The 24,410-nt window shown below is 46.1% G+C and overlaps 1 protein-coding gene across 8 annotated transcripts in view; it reads left to right on the top strand.

Annotated features, from left to right (window-relative positions):
- Positions 1 to 10,170: 10,170 nt before the first annotated feature.
- The window catches only part of LOC135289091 (zinc finger protein 532), a 34,184-nt gene continuing 19,944 nt past the window's right edge, over positions 10,171 to 24,410 (top strand). The window contains exons 1-4 of one of the 8 annotated variants that reach the window (XM_064402438.1): positions 10,171 to 10,855; positions 11,333 to 11,474; positions 13,083 to 13,192; positions 20,236 to 22,583. In XM_064402438.1, the coding sequence (XP_064258508.1) occupies positions 20,256 to 22,583 (2,328 nt within the window). In that variant the 5' untranslated portion in view covers positions 10,171 to 10,855; positions 11,333 to 11,474; positions 13,083 to 13,192; positions 20,236 to 20,255. The other 7 variants (XM_064402437.1, XM_064402436.1, XM_064402442.1 and 4 more) reach the window with 7 other exon arrangements.

The following is a 24,410-nucleotide window of genomic DNA, read 5'->3' as shown; positions in this document are numbered from 1 at the left end:
TGTGACTCAGCAGCAGAGCCTCTCTTAGCCTTTGGCATTCATAGTGCCTGTGTAAATCATGCTACATTGATTCTAGGCAGATTTTCCTCTGTGTGCATAATCCATGTAGCAGTCACCAGAGTGAACGCTGCCGTTCAACCTCATCACCCTTTTGCACATTTACATCGAACCTGACTTTGCTAATACCTTTAACAGAGTTTCTCTAAGTGACCTAAATCACTCAGATTTGTCCAAATTGTATGACAAAAGTCTGCCTGTGACAGTAGAGTGTCTAGAAGAAAACTTTATCTGTCTGAACCCTCTTTAAAAAGAGACTGGTGATGGAAAGGCATTTTCTCACTGCAGCACTGTCTTTAGGAAGTGCTCTAACTGTTTTAATCATTAGTGTTCAGAATGAAATACTCTGCTTCTTCAGAGCAAGCAGCAAGCAGCACCCATTTCCTTTGGCCCAGGTCCAGGAAAGCACTTTAAAAGTTCAACAGGCATAAATTAACATTTCAATCTCAGTGAAATTGGTGGGATTAAAAGACATGCCTAAACCTAGGTAGTTGTTACTGCTCTCTTTGACTTGTGGTACGCTTTTTAAATCAAAGCCTCGGGGTTTTGGTTTTTTTCCTACAGTGCAGTTATTTGGAGATAATTATTTTTTGCTGAAGTATCTGGTAGGCTAAATTACTTTGCCCTCTGCTGTAGCATTGCTGTACTGTTTTGTATAACTTAAGTGTTTGTTACTTGGGTTTGGATGTTGAATATGTTTAGAAGAAAGGTTTAAGGTAATCTAAATAAACTCGGGCCTCTCTGGCAAAAGAAGGGTTCATGTGCTTCAGAAAGGCCAAGACAGTTCTTCCATTGTCCCTCACCACACTGCAGTAAGGTAGGAGTGCATTTACCTCCTGTACCTCCAGAGAGCTGTGCAGGCTGACTCCTCTTGTTATCCTGAGAGTCCTGAAGCTGCCTCTGGCTCCAGAAGACCATCTGCATCATGGAACTCTTCAGCAGATTTCAGGGCTGGTGTTGCTGTCTCTGTAGTTACTGCCTTGGTTCATGCGTCAACTACTTTTCCTCATTCTGTCAGCTAATTAGTGACTTTGGCAGCTTTCACACGCAGTAAGCTCCTGGGCTATGTTCACCCTGACACAGATTCCTCACTGCTGTGATGTGGATATGTTTTGGTATTACTTATTCCTTGCACAGGATTTTAGTTCAGGGTACAGTAAGATCTACTCACATTTTAGAGTGCAGCTTTCTGAGCTCCAAGGTTTTTGCTGGGAATTGGAGATAGGTTTAAGTATCAGGTGGAGGAGAACAGGTTGGGAATTTGGTTTGTTGGGGTTTTTTTTTAAAAGATTGATCATTTAGTAATTGCAGTAGTCTAGGAATGGAGTGAGGACACCTCTGTGTTGTGGCATTGAAGCAGTTAGTAATTTCTAAGGTATTGCTGCAGCAATTTAGTCATAGCAGGCTCATTTGAAGAGCTAATGAGAAGAAATGCTGCCTCCCATCCCTGCTGGCAGGCAGTGAGCAGGAGCCCCGGATCCCCTGGGGGCGCGTTACCACAGCGACCAGCCTCCGCATCTGCAGCGGATGTGGGAGGAAGCGGCCAGCCCTTCCCCATCTGCCCTTCCGACAGAACCTGCTGGCACCCTGCTTTCAGCTTTCAAAGCACTTGCAATTAGGATGAAAAGTCTTCAACCTGTTAAGCAAATTACTTCACTACACAGAAGATCAAGCAGCTCTCAGATGCTTCCTGGGCTCTCTGATGACTTGACGTGGTGGTTATGATTTATTTCATCTCTCTAAAGATGCGCCAGCTCTGCTTCCCGACATCCTGTAAGAAGAGGGATGTTGACTGTGCATGGCACACAGACTCATCGAATGCGGTGAGTTGGAAGGGACCCACAAGGATCACAGAGTCCAGCTCCTTGCTGTGCACAAGGACATTCCCAAAAGTCACAACCTGTGCCTGAGAGCATTGTCCAAATGCTCCTGGAGCTCTGGCAGCCTTGGGACCGTGATCATTCCCTGGGAAGCCTGGTCAGTGTCCTACCACCCTCTTGGGGAAGAACCTTTTTCTAATATCTAACCTAAATCTCCCCTGCCCCAACTTCAGGCCGTTGCTTTGGGTCCTGTCAGCAGTCACCACAAAGAAGCTATCAATGCCTACAGAGCTAAGCACCTCTTCTTTGGGTTACCATCAGGCAGCCTGTCAGAAACCGCTCAGATGATTCTGCTCTGAAAGGGCTGTTTGCCAGAGCTGCAGGTGTTTAAAGCAGTCCCAGGAGTCTTTGTTCACATCCTGTCTTCTTTGTACCTGCCAGCTCTTTTCCTCTCTTTCCTCTTCTGCTGAATGCCAGCAGTATGCATGAGACCTGTCTTGCAAGACCGAGATTGGTCCAGAAATTTTTCAGGACTGCTTTGAGATATTCATAACGTACAAAATCTGGTATTTTTTTGGTCTGTAAGAAGCATAACAGTCTTTTAAGAAGCTACAGAGTTGCTATAAAATAGTAGCTTGCTGATTCTCAAAGCTTTGTAGGCTTTGTTTCATCCCTGCCTTAGGGATATGCAGAAAATTGCTGCAGATTCTGGTTCAGTGTTGCAGCTGCAAGAAAACACAATTTTGAAACACCCATTGGATTGCTAGCTCTTATTTTATGGAAGTAGTGGGTTTATTTAATCAGAAAATAGCTCTGCTTCACGACAAGCCGTTTACCCATGCTGGCAGGTGGAGAACTGCAGCTGTTTGCATCTCACTGCATCCCAGCACATAAATCAGAGGTGGGACTCATTACCACTGCAGAGCCTCCCTGCTAGTTCCTCTCTTGCTGTCTGCACTAGGATAATCCAGGTTTTAACATGAGTACAACTTGCTTTCCTGTGGTGGGATACACAGGAGCAAACCACTTGCCAGCTGAGTTTTACTTGGAATGAGGTGTTTTACCCTCCACTCTGGTGTTGCCTTGCCATCAGCACCTTTTTTCCTTTTCTGATCTGTGAGAAGAGCCACGTGCCCAGCAGGCCCTTAGTACCTGCATGTGCTGGGACACCTTTACACCTCCCATCATCCTGTTCTATAAAACAATCCATGGGAACTCCTCATCTCTGCTGCTGTCAATCCAATAATCCCTTCTTTTCTTTATAAGCTCCAATAAACAAAAACCTTTTTTTGTTGTTGTTTGATGGAGACTGTAAGTTTCCACAACTGGAAAAGCTCTGTCTGATGTCATGCAACAATTCTTAACAGAATACAATAGCAAAGAAGGATTAAACCCAGGTTTGTTACCTAAAGGTTCCCAAGATAAATAACTGCCCTTTCTCAAGTAATTTTGTTTACAGTTCTTTTCCTTTTAGACTAATTAGTTACAGTATTTTCTTATTGCTATAGTCTTGATGCTAGACAATCGTTACAATACAGTTAACATATAGTTAATAATAGGGCTGTCTTGAGAATGGCATTAGCAATGTTTCTCCTTATACAAGTTATCCTGAGTCACTGGTGACAGCAGCTTCTCAAGCTGGCAGATGGTGTCTCTGTAAGAAAACATGTTTTCTTGCCTTGCCCATCAGTTCATTCCCAGACTGAGCAAAGAGAACTCGGTGGTAGTAGCATCTGCTGATGGAATAGTTCCTGTTAAACTCCATCTGCCTGCCAGCTCTGGGATGTTCAAACTGTGGTGTATATATAAGGTACAAAAGGTATTATTAGAACTCTGATGTATCACAAACTAGAGTGGGTTTAGTTATGTAAGACGGACATTTTTGGACAGCTCTAAGAAGTAATAACAAAATCTCATGGGTAGAGAGATGATGCTCAGCAGTTGCTTTTTCAGCCTGCATTATTATTTGCACCCATGCAGTGCAAGATGGAAATTTTTGACTGATCTGAAGCCAAGCCAGTTCTTGCAGGGTGGCTGCGTGGGAGCCTAACTTCTGAAGCAGAGGTTTCAGAGGTGAAAGGACAAAGAGAAAAGATCCCTGGGGCTGAAAGGGAGGATGACCCCCCCCAGACAACGTGAGCCTATAATTAGCCAAGCAAGTGCAGCCAGCCCCCAGCACTGTCACTAGTGACAGCAGGAGGTGCCTTGCCAGTGGCTCCCGGTGGCCACTGCACTGCATGGGAAACCCACGCTCAAGCGCCTCGCGTCCCACAGGGAGCAGTGCTCTGTCCCTGGAGGACCCTTCCAGGCAGAGGCTGGGAGCTGGAGCTGGAGCTGCTGCAGCTGTTCCTCCACATGAAACAAGTCAAGAGCCTGCCCACTTGTACTGCAGAGGGGAAAGCCATCTGAGACTGCTGATCTGGTTGATGGAACTAAGCATGGGCTGCTACTGCTACTGAGCGTCGAAACCCTTGCGGCTGGGGCTGGATGCTGCTCTGGTGCCTGTCCCCTCCTCTGTACCCAACAGGTCATCCTGGTCTCCTCTGTCCCTTTCTGAACGGGAGAAGGCTGTCCCTAGTGCTGGCACATCCGTGTGGCATGCCGTAGGGCGGTGCAGTGTGCCAGCACAAGTGTTTTTCTAACTCAGGTGCACTCCAAAGTATTTTTGGTGGTGTAGGTTGTTGGGTACTTTTAACACTTCTGTGGAATAGCAGAGCACTCAGCAGGTGGAGAGTGCAGCAGCTTCCCTCCCTCTTGCCATGCTAACACAGGCAAAGTCATTTTTGGAGCATGGGTAAGCCCAGTAAGGATTTTGTGAACTGGCAAGGACAGGACATGTACCTTGGGCTAGGGGACTGCCTGCAGCAGATCTTGGGGGTCAGGTTGTCAGGAAAGGGAAGCTGCCAACAGGCTGTTGTTTGAGCTGCGACCAATAGCCAGCTGTTACTAAATCGTGTCTGGTGGGAGAATCACTGCAGAGGCAGCAGTATTTGCAATTTGAAAGAAGTTAAAATGGTGATAACAACTCCCGTCTGTCCTAGGGAGGGACCAAAAACCAGAACATAGCAGCCACCAGCCCCCACTGGGAGTATCTCTTGCTGATCACTGTGTGTTCAGAGATTTGTTCAGTAGACTTTTATGGCAGCAGACGGGAAAGCTTGCAACATGGGAAGTAGTAAGTAGTGTTGTTACACAAACTAAATGGAATTTGTGTAATCCTGACTCATCTTTGGTAGGTGGGGATGAATCAGATGTCCTTTTTCCAGCAGGAGATGCCAAGGACCAGCATGGAAAGTATGAGTACTTGAAAGACTCCCTGGCCATGCCGGCCACAAACCAGCAAGGTGCCTTGAATTTAACTTGGCTTTCATTGTAGGAAAATCATCATGGGCAGCCTGGAATCAGGAACCACAGCCAGGCTGAGCTGCTGCTGCCACCCTCATCTGTGAGGACATTTCCTGAAGCAAACAGAGGAAAAGTGGCTGAAAAATCACTCTTGGGTTCCTCCTTCTTTTATTATGTGCTTATTCCATTTTCCAGAGAAGGCACTGGAAAGGCAGAAGTGCAAGCACAGCTGCTGCTGGTCCCGAGCGCCTGTGTGCCCGTTCCTGCAGAGGGGCAGCACCCCTTGTGTCACACAGCACCATCCCCAGCACCCCTCTCCCCAGCTGTCCCAGTGGCAGCCCCGAGGGACCAGCAGGAGCCCCGCCAAGCTGTGTGATTTGGGATGGATTTCTCAAGCTCACTGACACCCAGAGCTATGCAGTGCCTCCCATTTCCTAAGGCTCTCCCAAAGCAAGGGTACAGCTGTGCCTGTTGTGTCTGTTCTCACAGACACAGAACCCACTTGGGTTCTGGAATACAGTGTCTTCTCTCACTTCTTGGTCTCCTCTTCCACGAAAGAAGTGCCTGGAGCACACAGATATGTCTGGCCCTGCTCATGCCCATAAATCATGGCAGCAGTTGTCACACCTTTCAGGACCACATATGTAAACTGCTGTCAGTTTCTGTCCTCTACTTCACTGCTTGAAGTGATGTATTAAGTAGTTTGGTGGGATATATACTTAGCTTTACCAAGATTTTCTGAAAAATTTTTAGGACATCTAGGACAGAATATAAGTTTTACAGCAACACTTGCTCTCTTCGTGTGGTCTGCGGGATCACTGCATGGGTATTACTCATTTCCCATGCTGTGTTCAGGTTCAGTGCTCTCCTTTTGCTGGGTAAATGCACAGAACACACAGCACAGGAGCTGCTGATGGCACCATCTGCAAAAGCCTAATGGCTCATTCATTAAGCAGTGAGAACCGGCACCGCCACAGTCTAATCAGATATTGTATGATGAATAATTCAGAAATAATCCTTGTATACTTGAATTAATATAAGGAGGAGGAAGGAAAAAGCCCCATACATATGGCATGTTAGGGGAACAAAACAGGCATTCTTCAATGTGCCAGGCTGCTGAGCTCTGTGGTACTGATGTTAATCACGCAGGTGCCTAATTCCTGATGAGCAACTGACTGAGGGCTTCTGGCCCAGCACCCGGAACGTGTTCGTAAGCGGAAAATCCAAATGTAACAGAAAATCCAAAAATCCATCAGCAATATGCCTGTGGTTGTGTTGTGTAAGCAGGTGGGGGACTGAGTTTGGGAGGTGTGGCCTGAGGCTGTGCTCTTTGTGCTGCTGGAGGATGGCTGTGATCAGGTGTGTGCTGTCCCTCAGCAGCTGCTGCCTGCACATCCTGAGCTGCTGCTCTGGCTAAAGTACTGGTGTGATGCACTCAGCACTGAGTGCCCAGTGCTCAGGGAGCCTCGGGGTGGCAGATGCTGTATAAATAGAGTATACAGACATAAAGTATTAGGGTGCATATTTTATCACCAGAGCCCGTAGTGACAGGGCAAGGGATGACAGTTTTAAATTGACAGAGGGCAGGATTAGATTGGAAATAAGAAATTCTTCCCTGTCAGGGGAGTGAGGCAGTGGCAGATTGCCCAGAGGAGCTCTGGCCACCCTGCCTGTGGGGAGCAATGTTCTGCTGTTGCTCCTCTGGGAGCAGTCAATTTCTCCAAAAACGGTACTCCTGTGCAGAAGAAATGCCTTCCCAGCTTTTGACAATCATCAAGTCACACAGATTTTTCCATTTCATTTTTCCCATTTCATATCTAGAAACGCTTGGGCTTGAAGGCACACTTTTGCCAACAGATGTAACCCTGTGACAGTGCCTTCAGCTGTCTGCCTTGAACGCCAGTGTCACTGCTTGGCTGCTTGGGGATGAGCCAGCAAGCGCTGCAGGCATGTGGCCTGTGTACCCGGCTTGCTGCATGTGCAACACTGAGGCTCACATATGTGCAGATTTTGAGCAAAGCCCTTTTTTCCCCACTGGGAATACACTGCACGCTATAGTTCACATGTAGTAAGAGCCTGAGGTGTGTGTGTGTTCTGCTCTTGCCTGCTCAGAGGAGCTGGGAGCTCTCAGCATGGCACAGCATGGTGTTACCTCATATGTCACACCTCATGCATGTGGAAAAACTGAGGTATTGACTGCAACTCCTCACAAACAGAACTGTTTTAGGCCCACGATCCTCACTAACCAACTCTGATTCCTTTGGATAATGCTTTGTTTGCTCTGGTTTGTTAAGAGCCAGAAAAAGTATAATTAAGCCCTGAAAAATCCTCTTGGCTTTGTATTATATCTAAATCAGCATCTCTTTTATAGATGATTAAAAATGGGAGTCTCAAGACATTGAGTTGTTCAAGATGTTGCAGTATTTGGGCCTTGACAGCATTTAACATCTTGAGAGTCATTAGGGATTCTCACCCTTCATGCTACTTGGGCATTGCAAATGTTCACTCTGCAGTTAAAGATTCTCTCCTTACACGTGGATAGCATGAGTTGCCATCTTCCATGAACACATTCTTTAAATCTGGGGGAAACTGCCTGTTGCAGAGATGTTCCTCAGCTCTGGGCAGTGTTTGTAGATTTCTCCCTACCAAAGTCCTTCATCTTATCTCCTATGAGATCACCTTCTTTTAATAAAACTCGTAATTTTAAAAAGCAGTCCTGGGAGGTTTAGTCCAAAATGTAATAGAAGATATATTTTAATAACCAGGAAAGAAAATGATTTTTTTTCCCCAAGAAAATACCTAGAGATTAGTGATAGGAGCATCTGAAAAGGGGAAGTTTAATTGTAAGCTGGTTTTTAAATACTGAATGTTTAAATATACGTGATTAAAGGAAAGTACCACTGCATTCTAAACAGTGATAAAAAGAAAAAATATAAGTATTCTAAAACAAGAAATGTATGCTTCTCTTCTGCTCTTGCTGATCACATGTTACAAGAAATTTTATGGTGAAAAAAGCAATGGAATTAACAAACACTATTAAGCATTTGCTGGAAGTTGTAAAGCTGTTACTCTGAAAACAAATTTAGGATTGGAAATATGGAATCTGTATTTTCCCTTCCTTGCTTTAAGTTAAGCATGTTTTGCTAGCTAAAAAGGAAATGTTCTCTTATTGTTCCCCAAATGTAGGAAGGACAAAACAGACATTATTTATTCTGACATAAAAAATCAGATGTAAATTGACTTCAGTTTTTATTGTGTCAATCCACCTGCAAAATCCTCTTTGGTCCCAGCACATCTTTAAAGTGCAGAAGCTCTGTTTGATGCAGTTAAAATTGATCCCTGTACAGAAGGCATGAAATGAATACACCACTGTTCAGCGCTCTGAATTTCAAGAGCCTTAAAATCCTTAGAAGTTAAATAATTAAGAAGTTATTATTGCACTCAAGTTCAGCATTCACTGTAGCATCAAAGTGTTCTGAGTTGGCAGCACTCCTTGCTGGCTGCTCAGGAGGAACAGCAGGTCGCACTGGAGGCATTTCTTCAGGAAAAGAAAAGGAGGGGCTCAAGGTTCCCAGAGAAAGAAGCACAAGTTCTGGGACTCTGCAGGTGTCAGCACAGGGGACCAGGAGATCCCAGCTCAGAGCTGCAGTCCAGCGGGAAGGATCCACTGGTGATGGTTGCATTGGCTGGGGTGAAGATTGTCCATGCGAGGACAGCAGGGCTGGGGACTTTGAAGCTGGCTGCTGCAAAGGCAAAGGATAAAACAGGATAAATGAAACAAGGAGAATCCCTCCCACCACAGGTTCTAAGCATTATGTGGCAGAGTGTCTGGGAGAGTGAACAGGACCTCTGCTCTAAGACTTCAGACATAAGGTCAACGTGCCAAAAACTCCCAATGCAGAAGTGACTGCAGGGACATTCATGGTGCTGAACCTCTTTTTCTGTGTTCTTGAATTAAAAAAAAACACTGGACAAGTGCTATCAGCCTGGCATGACTTGTAAAATATACTTTAAATTCTCTTCATTTTACGTGTTTTAAGTCAAATACTTAGGGTGAGACTTTTTCTCCTATGGAGTTGCCAAGGACACCTGGCTGGATGGAAAACAAGTAGATTTGTGTGAAAGGCAGCACACGCAAGGACCTTTGTGCCATGTATGAACTGTGAAATCGATTAACATTTCAGATATTAATACCAGAGAAGTAGTAGCAGCTGCCATCTTCTTTATGCTATTATGCAAGCCGACCACAGAAATTCAATATAAGTAAAGAGAGTGTAGTTTTCACTTCTTTAATCAAATCAGTTTACTGGTGAATTGGGAAGAAACAGGGTGTTGTAATTATCATGGCCTAATTCTGCAAGTCACTTACAGGATGAGCCCAAGGCTTGTGCAAGCTGAACTGCATGACCCTTCTTGAACATTACAACTAGTGCACCAATCCACTTTTATATAATCCTAACATCCATTTATTATACTCAAATTCAAATCAGTAGAACCTATGTTCTGCTGCTGTTTTGCTTAATTGGAACAAGGTAGAATGTTTATGTGGAAGCAGGATTGGAGCAGCCGGGGTACGGCGCGATTGGTGATTTCCTGCCCTACCGATACCTGCGGGCACAGCTACTGGGGCAGCTTCCCACAAGGAGCTGTGCTTGTGCAGAACGCCTTTGGGACTCTGCTGCCTTCCGAACAGGCTCATAAGACACGTTAATACACCAGCATTATTTTATCCAGAATATTTACTACACTGTATGCTCACAGCGTAAATTTGAGACGGGTGTTTTGTATTTAAAGCCATTAGTACGCTTCAATAAAGCGATTCGCGTGCAAAACCTTACATTCTGAAAATGGTGCTGCACGGTGGCAAGAGAGAGAGGGCGGGATCTCGTCCTGCCGTTCCTAGCAATGGCGATGCCGCCAGGATGCTGCGCAGCCAACAAAGGCGGCCGGTCACAGGCAGCGCACGGGCCGTAAGCGCTGTGCAGGCGGGCCCCAGAGTGTCCGGCTAACCAGGTGTGGAAGGAAACGCAGCATCGCTCCGGGACACGGTTCCCGGCCGCGTCCCGGGACCTGGGGGGTGACCCCGGCCGGGCCCGGGCACAGCGGCCGCACCGCCGGCGGAGGGGCTGAACCGCCAGAGCCGGCAGCGAGTGGCTCCTCCCGTCCTTTGTTGGCCTGCAACCGGAGCAGCGGCCGCGGGCTCTTCCCCCGGCTGCCCTTCGAGGCCTGAGGCGCTCGGGCACGGGGACAGCCCGGCGGGCCCCGAGCAGCGTCTCCCACGGCTCCCGGGCGGCGCCGGCTTCTGCGCGGGGGAGATCGGCCCCGGCGGCCGGCGCGGTTCTGCCCGCCGGCAGCGCTCGGAAACCCCCCCGAGCTGTGCGGGCTGCGGGAGGCCGCGACCCGGCCCCGGCCCCGCGGCGCTCGGCGGCCCCGCAGCCTCCCCGCCCCCGGCACTCTCCAGGGAGCCGTTCCACACGGAATCACACGGGAGCGTCTCCCCATCTGTGCCGCCGAGCACCCCCACCCCCACCGCCCAGCCCCGCAGCCTCCTGCCATTATGTTCCTCCGACGCGGGGCCGGGCCGCGCCGCGGGCCGTAGCCCTGCCCGAGCCCGCCGGCTCCGGCCGCAGCAGGTGTGTCGCATGGGGACCGGAGGTTGCATGCTATGGGGTCGCTTCCTCCCGGCCCGGCGGCGGCCGGAGCCCCGGGGGCACCCGTGCAAGGACTGCCCGGGCCGGCGGCTCCGGGCCGGCCGGGCGGGGGCGGATCGTTCTCCCCGCCGCCGAAGGGGCCACGGCCTCTCCTCCCCGGCGTCCCCAGGGTTCGCAAGGCCCGCTCGGACAGGGCCAATTCGGGCCGGGAGCGCGCAGACCCGCGGGGAGGTGCCCGGGGCCGCGGCAGCCCGGAGGAGGGAGCGGCCCCCCGGGCCGAGGGGCCGAGGGAGGGCCGGCCGCGGTTGCGGCCGCAACAGCCTGTGTGGGGAAGACGGGCCGAGGCAGCGGAAGAACATGGTGGTTCTCCCCAGAACGGGGTGGGGATGAGGGATGCGAAGAAGGTGTCTCCGCAGGGAGGGGTGCAGGGTTGTGCCCGAGACCTCTGTTCAGTTGCAGGTGCAGCCAGGGGCAGAGGGGCTTTGCCGGGGTCGCCCACCCACCCGGAGGGAGCCCTGCAGAGCAGCATCTCCCGCAGCCTCCGAGAGGAGGGGGTTTCAGCGCGTAGGCGGAGGTGGTTACTGGTGTTCCCAGAGCAAGGGTGAGTAGCCAAGAGGAGCGGGGTGGCTGCTGTCTCGGTCTGGGTGCCTGTCAGCCATGCAGGAGGAAGGCCCTTGCGTGGCCGAGGTGAAGGGGAGCGGGCAGGAGCAGAGCGGCCACGGGCACAGGTGGGTGCGGACCCCCGGAGCGGCGTGGGCACCGCAAGGGGCTGAGACCCTGGGCAGGCATCGCCTGAGAGGCGCAGCGCCGGGCAGGCGGTCTGTCCGCACAATCTCTGCGGGGTGGGAGCTGCGCAGAGCCTGACCGGGCCTCCCCAGCCGCCGGGTGCAAGCCGGGGGGGCTGCCCAGCCGTGGGGCCGCAGCTCGCTGCTTCTCAAGGCCTCCAGCGTAGTCGAATAGCAAAAGAAAAAAAAAAAATCAGTGCAGCAGCCAAGTCGGTGCTGCGAGGAGGGGGCAAAGGAACTATTTTGTAGGCATCTTGCTGCTGCGGAAATGGATTTCTTGAGGGGAGGGAGGCGCATTTGTGGGTACTCTATAGTAATGCTGCTCAGAGCACAGAAAATGCCACTCGGGCGGCCCCAGATGGAACGAGGAGTGGGGAGGGCAGATGGGAGAAGCCCTTGATCGGGCACCCCATGGCCGTGGGCATGAGGGGACAGATGTGACGTGTGTGAGTAGCCACCCCTCATCTGGGGAGCAGAGGGGCAGCAGTCCGGGTTAGCAGCCTGTCTCCCAGGGCTGTGGCCGAGCCTGCCTGGTGCTGCAAGAGAGATCCTATGAGGATTTTTATTGCGGTCTCTTTGTTAGCTACAGACAGGCACGCACACACAGCTCTCAGCCAGGTTGTGGGAGGTAAGTGGGGGAGGCGAGCAAGGGAGCGTGTGGGGGGCTCTGGGGAGCAGGGGCCGCGTGGGCCGGGCAAGAGGGGAGCCGGGGCACAGGGCTGTGCCAGCCCCGTGCCACACAAAAACCAGCCCCTGCGATTTTCAGGGTCTTGTTGGCAACTCAGCGAGGGTTGCCATAGCTTTTTATGTAGGGTGACCAGAACCGGCTGGAACTGGTTTGAGGCAGATCAGCTCCTGAACACAATGCAGTCACTGAGCTACTACACTGGGATAGCTTCCTCCCTTCATGGCAGCCAAAAGCAGAGGAGCTTGCAGAAAGATACCATCCCAAAACAGTATGTGAATGCACACTTTAGACACACAGCACTGGTATGTGGCTAACGTAGTCATAAAGGGTTCTGTATGTAAATGTACATATTTGCAGTAACTGCGATTACTTTGGCTTTTCGTGCCTTTTTATGCTTAAGGAATGGGCAAGAGCTGAGATTTATGACCCTTACTAAAATATTTTTGCTTTGCAAGGGTGGGACACTGGTTATGCAGTCTATTTTAAAACTAAACTAAATAAAATAGATTGAATTATTTGTAATTGTAGATATGCTTGTGACTGAGGATGCTTTGCATGCTGTTTTATTTACAGGGGGCTGTCTTGTGGTTTGCTTCCTTAGGAAACATTAAGGGGGGGGAGTTGCTGTGCCTTTCTCTAAGGCCAGAAGGAAACAATATTATTGTAGAATTTTGCATAAAAGCATTGAAAAGATGCTGTAAGGCATACTCGTTTTCCCTTTTTTTTTTCCTTGTAGGCCTATTGATTGGGGCTGCCTTTAACCCTTTGGTGTTTGCAGAGGTAATGCGGCTGTGGCAGTAACTGAGCACTGGCTAAAAAAATCCCTCAAAGGTCAAGGTTCACAAGGTGAGAGTGGTGGTTTGGGCTGAATAGAACAATAGCTGGAGTTACATCCTGATTGCACACTTGGCACATTAGGAAGGAGACAATTGTTTAAGTGTTAATGAAGAAATGCTATTAAGGTCCTCCAGTTTTAAAAGGATTAAAGCTATTATTTGTAAAGACTTACTGGTATCTTGGCTAAATACAGTATTTTCATTGAAATATGTCCAGATAAACTTTTTTCTTCACAGTGTAGTGATATGGAATAGGCCTCTGAATGACAATCATGAATTGCCGACCAGTTGTGGCAGGGAGCTGTTCTGTGCTGTATTAAGAGACTCACACATGCAGGATTTGCTGTCTGATTATTTACACATTGTTGTTTGAACACATCTCAGAGACCCAATACTTGGTTTTTAATTAAGGTCTTCAGTGTTAAACATGTACTTAATATCGCCTACGGAGAAAAAACCTGTGCAAAAGAAATAGCTTTTCTTAAACTTTTGTGACCTGGGGAGGATTTTGCAGCAGCCAAGTGGAAAGAAGTATTTTGGGGGGGGTTGGATGGAGCTCCAGTGGTGTGAATTATAATATTGTGCATAGGAAACCGGATGGGCAGTGCAGCAACTGCAGAGGGGTGACTGATTTTAACTTACAGCAATGGATAATGGACAGAATTTGTAGTTTTTCTTTCTCAGCTAGAAAATCCAAAATGTGTACTTAGATTTGAGCTGACGTTTTTATCTTATATTGAAATCTGAAGGATTCAGAGAGAGGGAGAGGGGCAGAGAGAAGGAAGCAGTAATGAATCTAGCAAAGGGAAGAACAAAGGCTGTTAGAGCTTGCACAGTGGATCACTAAACATTTTGCCTGGGGGATTCTTTTGCTAGAACTGTTACTTCCTATAACAGGAAATCAGCAACTCTAGAATCCCAACCAGTGTGATTTTTTAAAAATCTTCCTAGTCCTGGCTGTGTTAGCTGGTTTGGTAACCTACAATCAAGCTAATATGGAGGCAGACCATTGGAAATACTCTGTTGTGGTGTGAAATGAGGGTCCTTTCCTCTGTGCTCAGCAGAATAGACAGTCCTAAAAGCCTTGAGAGGTTGTGGATACTGGGTAAGTTGTGTGCTGGCTGCTGAGGCAGGGTGACAATACAAGGGAACCTTTTTGTTTCTGACTGCAGCAGATTACGTAAGGCACTGAGCTATTAATTGTAGAAAAGTGAAAATAGCATGCTAACATTTGGCCTGAAATTCTGGGCTTGTGAGCTTTACTGCAGCTGTGATGTGTTGTTTTTCAGGTTTGATAGAGCAGTGAATAGCTTGTGGTGGAGCAAAAAATGCCTGACAGATCTCTGTGATGATTTCTGCTCCTGTTCTTCAGCGTCAGGATGCAGAGGGTCTATATCTGACTATAGACGCCTGTAGCAGAATGATGCTTGCAAACAGGAATTCTTGTTGCATGATAGGAGGAGGATCTTTTCCTGATGAGGATGCATGTTCTTTTCCAAGCGTCAGCTAAAATTCATATATTACACATGAGCATCTTTTGGAATTTTTTTCCTTCTGCCAGAATAGTAGGCAGCTTTAAAATTTTAAGTTCTTGGATTGTGACAAAATTCCTTTAATCTGTTTTGTTTGGGTTTTTGAATGCTATCTGTATGATGTATTTTTATTTTTAGCAAAGGAGATTTTGAATTTGCAGGGATTTTTGGTGTCTGTAAGATGAGGAAACTGAATAGATGGAGTCTGTGTTCTTGGTGAGTTATCTTTTTTCAGTCTAATATCTGTAAACACTCTTCATCAGGAGATTAGGATGGTGCACGCAGGCCAGCTTTCCAGCAGCAAAGGCTAGTGCTGGAGGGCTGGTCTTCTGTATCAGCACCCAGGATCTCATTTTGCATTGGTCTCAGTTATTTGATCTTCAGAATGAGGGTAAGGATTTATCACATTCCAAGTCCCTTGGAGTGAATTGACTAACTCTTGTTTTCCTAGCCATATGCCTGTGTGTTAAAATACAAATGTGCAGCAGAGTACCAGGAATATATGTTCAGAAAAACCCAAACTTGACCCTAATGTTCTCAGGGGTTTGCATATACAAGGCCTGCTTGTTGCCCTGATGGGCCCTGCCTGGCTGGGAGAGCTCCTCATGCTGTGCTTGGGCCACAGTTGTCATCCACTTCAAAAAAGGTACCTTAAAGGAAAGAGGTGGGAAGCTTGTGCCATTTAGAATGCAATTCTAGTGTGCACTCATTTGGGAATCTCAACATTTTCTTCATTGTTGTTGTGCATTTGAATTATTCACGTGGTACTGTCCCAGCCTATTTTGCATATAGAAGCACAAAATTAAGCCATGATTATAATTAATTTCTAAGTAGACTAGAAAAAGAGTGGTATGTAGATTTCCCTGCTTTTCAGGAATTCATCTCTGTTTTAGGAGGGATTTGGGAATGAGGTAGACCCAAACCGTGGCCTGAATCTCTTGATAAATACAGGATGTGGCCAGCTGTAGCTGGGGATGGCCTGTTCAGCCCCATGTTGTGCATAAGGAGATTCCTTGCTCACGTGTTGAAACGTCCCTGTTCTTTTTGCCAGCCAAAGGCTGATTGTCCTGAACTTTGAACCAGCTGTGCGTGGTTCTCTTCAGACTGTGCTAGCAGTGCTTCAGACTCCAGAAGATTCCCCTCCTCTTTCCCGTCTCGTTTTCTCATACCCAAAGAGAACCTGAAATACCCAGTTCAAAAATTGATGTGTTCTACTACAGGATGAGGCTCCTTAGGGAGTCACAAACAAGAAGTAACACTATTTTGGCTGTAAGAATGGTGGATTAAGTCTTTTACTCATTGACTCTTGAGCATGGAAGCAAATTGGATTTTCCCCTTTTTTGAAGGCAGGTGGATATGGTGTCTAATATAGAAAAAGTAGGTTCTTGGGATAGATTTTAACTGTAAAACACCTCATACTGCACAAAAATGTTTACATTAGGACTGGTATGACCTTACTGGTGCTGTGGATGCCAGATGGATGCTAAATAAGACCATTATCCTAAGAAGTCGAAAATTCTTAGGGTAAGAATTACTTTGCATATTACAAAAGACATTTCTGTGATTTGTGGAACTCGGTGTTTGTCTGGGTTTTGCAACAGTAGCAGGTCATGGGCCCTTTGATAGTGAAAAGGAACCTTTCACTATGTTCATTATGTAGATGAGCATGAGAGCCATTGCTGACTGTGGTTGGAGTGGCCTCTTGAACATCCCACTTGCCTGCTGAGTGTGTCAGACCAGGCAGGGCTGTGCTTGGAGATGTGGTTCCCATTTCCTGAAGAAGGTTTTGTGGTTAGATTAGCATATTGCTTTGTCTGTCTTTACAACGCTTGGCTTCCAGAGCAAATGACTGTAAGTCAGTCATAATTACTAATAACCAATGAACTGCTCATAATCTGTGTATTAAGATGAAGTTTGTCTAATGTCAGGATATATGTTACTGTAATTCTGATTGAATCCCTTATGTCTTATCTATCTGATGAGATTTCTTGTCACAACAATACAGAAACCAAAACCCAAAAAAGTATGGTTTTATGCTGGCTGGGCTGGTATTGCTCTCTGTGTAGGCATTTTCTTCCAGAATGAGCTTGATGTTATTTAAGCATGGTTACTCTTGTTTGGAAGTGGAGTGTTACTCCAGATTACTGGAAGTTTGCTCTGGAATAGTGTGTCTGCCTGGGGATCAGTAGAAGTGACGGACCAATTCCTATATGTGGCTGTAACAGAACCAAGATGCTGCCATGTGCCAGATCCTGAAAAGAGGTTTGTCAGTGTTCTCTCAGTGGTCTCATTTCACAAAACTGGAAAGAATGCTGGTGTTTTTGGAAGAACATGCCAAAGAAAATGTCTCCATCCTACAGGATACACAGAGCTCAAATGTAGTATGAGGATGTATGGATGTAGTTCAAAGAGTGGTAAAAACAAAAGTTTAGGGCAGGAAAAGGAATGTAGTCACAAGAATGTGAATGCCATAAGTAGAGGAAGATTAAATTTGGTGGTTTTCCTATTTCCTTTGATAACAAATTGATTTGCTGCTGAGGAAACTGAAGGTGAGTAGTTGTCTGAACAAAAGCAAGGAGGCAAAGGGTAGGAATTCAGTAAGGCAGAAAAGATGGTCTGGTCCAGTTAAAGCAGTTGTATAAAGTTGTTAGATTTGTGGTTTAGCTGTTTGGAAGATCTGGATGAGTAGGAAGGTGAGTGTCAGGGAGGAAGAGTTGGTTGGTTCTTCAAAGGTTAAGGATTAAATAAAAAAGTAAAAATTGAGCATGTAAAACCATGATTGTGATCCAGAAATTATAGAAGACTTCATGCATAGAAAATATTAATTAGAAAAGTATTGGGAAGGGATGAGGATTGTTTGCCATTTCTGGAAAGCTTGAAGCTGTTCTTGTACCTGGTAGACAAAAATTAGGGGTCTGAGCAATTTGCAGATAGGACCTGGCTGGGAGCTGCCAGGTTATTCTATTTCCTTGTCTTAATTAGGCTGTTGGACTTCCTCAGAACGATTCTGATTGGAGTGTTTACAATTGCTTGGCTTTACCCAGAAACACACCTTTTAATCTCAGCAACAGCTTCTAGGCAGTTTGGTCTTTCTGTGGAGAATGCTGGGCCTAATTTGCAGGTGTCCTGAAGCCAGAGCTACAAGATAAAATTGACTTTGAAAGTAAGAAAAAATGTGTGTTTCTCTGGTGTGTCCCCTCATCTCAACAGAGAACATAGAAGGGTAGGTTTGTTTTTCCTCATATGGCTAGAGTTGTTCCCCCTGTAATAGGTACAGATAGAGAGGCTGAGGAGCGATAACAATTCCATGCAGTAAAACAAAACATCAGTTCTTCAGAAACAGCTGTTTACTTCGAAGTCCTACTTGTCCTGCTTGCTGCTTCTGCTATCAGAGGAGAGTTCTCATGGTCTGGTTCTTGTTTTGACATAATTCCCCGAGTGAGTACTTTGCTGGAATGTGGTTATCAGGTGAACTGGAGTAAAAAGGCTGACTGGGAGAAGCAAGGCAGTAGAACAGACAAGGAGTGCCTTGCTTTGGCTAAAAAACTCCGTGCCCCATGTTCTTCCTGCTGTTCACAGGATACATTTGAGGAGATGTGTTTCCAAAGAAACAACAAGGTTGGAAGTCATGCACACGTGCTTTGGGAGAGCATGAACACAAATAAACCACTGCTGGTTCACCCCCAGAACTTCCTTTCAGTGCGATGCTAACGCACAGATGCAGGGGTGGGTGTTGTGACTGAAGAGATTCGGGGAAGCCATGTACTAAGGGTATATTCAGATCTGTTATTTTAAGTTTTTAAGGCTCGTTGTCTTCCCAGAAGTTCTCTCAACCACCATCACAAAAGGAGAACCCAGAAACACTTCACCTTACTGCTTTGTGGCTCCCCATCTGTGTAATTCTATTAGCCATATCCAGATTTTTTTCCTTGTTACTTTTATAATTGAATGATAAGTAAGCAGAGTAGTGCTTGAATTTTTGAAGAAACTGGTTTTCTGTATAACTTTTGTCAAGCACTCTCAGAGCACTTTTCAAAGAAATTCCAGTTCCTGGAAAATCATGATTTCCTAGGGAACCAGGAGCTTGCCTTATTTCCTCTTCTGACGTATTTAGAGGCATCATGTTGGCCCAGAGAAGGAATAGACTCACAGCTTGTCTGGCAGCCAAGGTGCTGGTTGATTTTAATTTTGGATAAAAGGCAGAGTTTTATCCTTAAAGGAAAGAGTTACTAAAAGGTTTGTGGAGGGAAAAAAAAAGGGAGGGGGGAGGAATATGGCTACAGAGTCCTGGCAGTTGTGGTGGAAACATAGTTTATATACTGAATCTTAAGATGGGTGCCCTAGAATAGTGAGGATGAGATTAATAAAATGGCCAGGTTAGACCTTCTCTTCCTTGTGTATCACAACTAACCATGTTTGTCTCCCTTTTTATTTAACTTCAATTGCTTGAAAAGTTAGAAGAATGAGAGAAGCTCTTGATAAGGGCAGCAGTGGTTCTCAGTAAAGGACAGCTGTGTCTCCTCTGCTGGGCAATTGTGATCTTAAACATATTGGAGGAAGAGGAATTAAGTGTGTAAGCAGGCCTTCATTCATTGTTATGGGTAAATGTTAATTAGACTCCAAGATATGTAATTGGAGGAAGTTTCAGACTATGGAGACTATCTAGCTCTTTTTGAGTGTATGCAACAACTCTAAAAAGACACCTATGGACAGATGTACAACCAGAATGCAACTAATTCGTATCCCAGATTATGAGAAACTGTGTTAAAGCTTTCTGTCAGTTTCCATGGATTTGATACGCTTTGGTATGTGCAATCTTTTCCATTTAATCCTCATAGAAACTTGCTTTGTCATTTTGATTCTATGCATGCATCTATTTTTGATTAAGGACTTCATAGGTTAGACAGAGGGCTCAAAACCATTAAGTGAACTGTGTAAACAAATTTCTAAACCCTTTTGTATTTATTTGAAGCTGTTTCATGAGATGTCTGTGTCTGTTCCAGTATCCTTTAAAAATTTTCCTCAGCTGCCTTCTCATAGCCCACAATGACTTCCAGGTAGCCAGTGTCGATGATACCTAAGTCTTACAGATGTTTATATCTTCATTATTTTCAGGAAGATTAATTACTCCTCAGATGAATAGTGCAACTATTAAGGAAAGTCAAGACTTAAGAGAAATTACAACTGTCTTGTGTTATTTTTATGCTTGTCCAGGTATTTTGCAGTCTGGGTGGGTGAGGATAGGAGTGAGTGTAGAAGAGGGAACAGGAAGAAAGTCACTGCAGTTTGGGCCCAGAATAAAGTTGCCAGGTTACCATCTGTGGAGTTCATAAATTACTATAGCTCTTGGTGTAATAATTCAACTGTACACTTGGACACTGTTCTGTAATGAATAATCTCTGAAAACATTACTTCAGAAGTGAAATGGCACTTCTTTGCGTGGCAAATGTGAACAAGCGCGTGTTTTGTATAAGGCTGGGCTACTAGTGCTTAAAGTGATGACGTTTTCCTTATTTTACAGATTTGCTTCCAATCAAATACATGGCCATGGGGGATATGAAGACCCCAGATTTTGATGACCTTCTTGCAGCCTTTGACATACCAGACATGGTAGATCCCAAAGCAGCTATTGAATCTGGACACGATGACCACGAAAGCCACATAAAACAAAATGCTCACGCAGATGAAGACTCCCATGTCCCATCATCATCTGATGTTGGGGTGAGCGTCATTGTGAAAAATGTGCGTACTATTGATTCTTCCGAAGGTCTGGATAAGGATGGCCACCATTCCACAGGCAATAGCTTGCACAATGGCTTTCTAACGTCAGCAGCTCTTGAGAGTTACAGTAAAGATGAAGGGAAATCACTTAAAGATGATGGGTCAGCTTCTGAGACTACACTGAAGGATTCAGCTTTCAACCAGTTCAGCCCAATATCAAGTGCAGAAGAATTTGATGATGATGAGAGAATTGAGGTGGATGACCCCCCAGATAAAGAGGAGATACGTGCAAATTTCAGAGCAAATGTCTTGGCAGGATCTCTATCGCAGCAGGAATATGACAAACTAAAGGCACTCGGAGCAGAGAACTTAATTAAATCTGGAATCGCTGTTTCAAGTAGTGTAGATAAAAATAAAACTGCTAAAAGAGAGACAGAGACAAGCTCCATGAATTTAGGTGTTTATGAGCCTTTTAAAACTCGAAAAACAGAGGACAAGTTACTAAAAGACAATTCTGAGAAGCTTCTTGAAAACAGGGTACTTGATGGAAAACTGAGTACTGAAAAATGTGACACAAATCTTGCCAGCATTTCCCAGTCCAAAGCGAAGTCATCAGCAAAGCTTTCGTCCTGCATTGCTGCAATTGCAGCACTGAGTGCTAAAAAGGCAGCCACAGATAGCAGTAAAGATTTACAGTCTAATTCAGGAGAGTCTTCTCCATTACCAAAAGACATGAGTGAAAGTCCCCGGGCTATTGAAAAATCTCCTGAGTCTCAGAGTCTCATTGATGGTGCTAAGAAGCTGTCTGTCAAACCGCCTGATAGTCCCAGAAGCGTCTCAAGTGAGAACAGTAGCAAAGGGTCTCCATCTTCTCCCGCAGGGTCAACACCAGCAATTCCTAAGGTTCGCATAAAAACCATCAAGACTTCTTCTGGGGAGATCAAGAGAACTGTTACTAGAGTGTTGCCAGAAGTTGATTTGGACTCTGGTAAAAAGCCAGAGCAGAGTGCTTCCATGGTAACCTCCATGACATCTCTCTTGTCCTCACCAACTTCCGCTGCTGTTCTCTCCTCTCCTCCCAGAGCTCCTCTGCAGTCCTCAGTTGTCACCAATGCAGTTGGATCTGCAGAACTTGCCCCCAAACAGGTCACTATCAAACCCGTGGCTACTGCCTTCCTGCCCGTTTCAGCAGTGAAAACTGCAGGTTCCCAAGTGATCAATCTGAAACTGGCTAACAACACCACAGTGAAAGCCACTGTCATCTCTGCTGCGTCCGTGCAGAGCGCCAGCAGCGCCATTATCAAAGCTGCCAACGCCATCCAGCAGCAGACGGTCGTGGTGCCGGCATCGAGCCTTGCCAGTGCCAAACTTGTGCCAAAGACAGTCCATCTTGCCAACCTTAACCTTTTGCCTCAGGGTGCTCAAACCACCTCTGAACTGCGCCAAGTGCTAACAAAACCCCAGCAGCAAATCAAGCAGGCAATAATTTCTGCAGCCGCCTCGCAGCCTTCGAAAAAAGTGTCTCGAGTGCAGGTGGTGTCATCTCTACAGAGCTCTGTAGTGGAAGCATTCAATAAGGTGCTGAGCAGTGTCAATCCTGTACCAGTTTACATCCCAAACCTTAGCCCCCCTGCCAGTGCTGGAATCACGCTACCAACACGAGGTTACAAGTGTTTAGAGTGTGGCGACTCGTTTGCTCTTGAGAAGAGCCTGACCCAGCATTATGACAGGAGGAGTGTGCGAATTGAAGTGACTTGTAATCATTGTACAAAGAATTTAGTTTTCTACAATAAATGTAGTCTCCTGTCCCATGCTCGTGGGCACAAGGAGAAGGGCGTCGTGATGCAGTGTTCCCACCTGATCCTAAAACCAGTCCCAGCAGATCAAATGATAGCATCTCCTTCCAGCAATACTACTGCGGCCGTGCTCCAGAGCGCAGGAGGAGCTGGCACAAAGATCCAGACTGGCTTAACTGGGACAGTGATCTCGGCCCCTGCGAGCTCTCCTGTCATTCCAGCTATGCCGCTAGACGAAGATCCATCAAAACTCTGTAGACATAGTCTAAAGTGTTTGGAGTGCAATGAAGTTTTCCAAGATGAGACATCTCTTGCAACTCATTTCCAGCAGGCCGCAGACACAAGTGGACAAGTAGAGTATCCTATGTTTACATTCCAATGTTTCATCTATAAGCCTAGGAGACTTTGGATATGTTTTTACTTTCATTTAGCTGTTAATTATCTGAACCTCTATGATTAAAATGATAAATGAAAACCACAGAAAGTCTTGCAAGCACTTACATAGTGAATGCCAACACTTTTTAAAATAAGACTTAGAATCTTTTTAGGCCCTGAAGTCTGAAATTGACACTGTGTATTTTTGCTAAAATTTAGCATTACCTTTCTTACAGCTGAACATGATAATACAGAAAATAATCGTGGGTATTACTAATAATATGTTAACGCTTCTTTCTGTGCTTTGGAATTTGACTAGCCTGTGGAATCCACTTAATTGGCACCCTCATTAACAGCCCGTCTATTCAACCTGAATGATAACTTTAAGTGATTAATTCTAGATTGGTCTTCAGGTTTTAGAGTTTTCACCAAGTGCCCTAAGCGAGCGAGGCATTCCCCTCCCGTGCAGGGAGGGACTCAGGCAGTGACAAATGGCACACTGACTACTGACAGGAATGCTGCTGTTTGCCTCAGCTCTTCCTCAGAAAGTGCAAAGTGCTGTTCTCACTTGCACATCTTCCTTTCTGTGTGACCATTGGTTTAGTTGGTTCGGTTTCTTTTCCTCTTACAAATGCTAATGAGTTCGACATAAAAACCATTTGAAAATTATTTACTAATGTATGTGGCCTGACCTGAAAGAAATACGTCATTCAATAAAACTTAATATTAATCAGTGTGCGATGTATTTTATAATCCTGGCAGAGTGAAGGTGGTTAATTAAATGATATGGTTGGATCTCTGTTGGGGTGTGCCAATTAAAAGGGATTCTGGTGTGTTTCAAAGCATTCAGGTGAGCTTGGTGCTCCAGCTTCTTCCTGAGGGAGAAGCTGAAAACCTGCAAGCATGCTCAAGACAGGAATGCCCCAGGAGTCTTCCTGGGAATCACACAACAGTGGACAGGCTAAAGATTTTTAAGTCCTGCAGTTAGGAAAAAAATGCACAAGTCCTAGGAGCACAGGCAGGTTCCTGTCAGGATCTATTTGCTACATGTAGGACCTATTCTGTGCCACGAAGCACCTACCACTACAGGTGGTAAAGAAATTTGCACGTGGAAATAACCTTGATTATGTGGCTCTGCCTTACCTCCTCCCTCTAACTGGCTAGCAGAGTTACACTGGAATCATCTGGATTCCAGGTGGAATGCCATGCAAGTGAATTTCTGTTTGTAAGATACTACAAGTGTGCATACCTGAAGGAGTTTCCTTCAGCAGAACATGTCCATCCATAGATGCTGCTGCAGTTCTGAACACAATCTCATGGCTGACCATTAGAGTATGTTCTGCACCAACTTGGGCTACTTCATACTCAGGGTGTTGAGCTAACTGATTTGCTGATGCTTATTGGTTGTAGATAGATTTTTTTTTCCCCATAATAAGCCCATTAGGTAACGTTCCATCTAAGGTCCAGCAGACCTTGCAAAAACCCGGTAGGTTTGGTACTGGAAAAGCAAGCAAGTAAGAAGGCGACAAGACAAAGCAGTTGGATGAGGGACAGAGAATAGGTTGGGAGGATGAGGCTAAAATAGCAATTGAAAGAGAACAAAGATAAAGTGATGTTCTCACTTTCAGAGTGTGAGGATTTTTGTCTTTATGGCCAAGTAAAGTAAATCTTTTGCCCTTCCCTTTCTCCCTCTGTCTGGTGCTTTTGCCCTGTTGCTGCTGAGTTTGCTCTCCATACACGTCCTTTAGGTACTGTTTATCCTGGTAATTTACTAAGGGAAAGCAATTGTGATGTTCACAGAATG

This window comes from Passer domesticus, chromosome W (assembly GCF_036417665.1).
Source record: "Passer domesticus isolate bPasDom1 chromosome W, bPasDom1.hap1, whole genome shotgun sequence".
NCBI classification, from domain to species: Eukaryota; Metazoa; Chordata; class Aves; order Passeriformes; family Passeridae; genus Passer; species Passer domesticus.
This window is presented reverse-complemented; position numbering and strand designations above follow the sequence as displayed.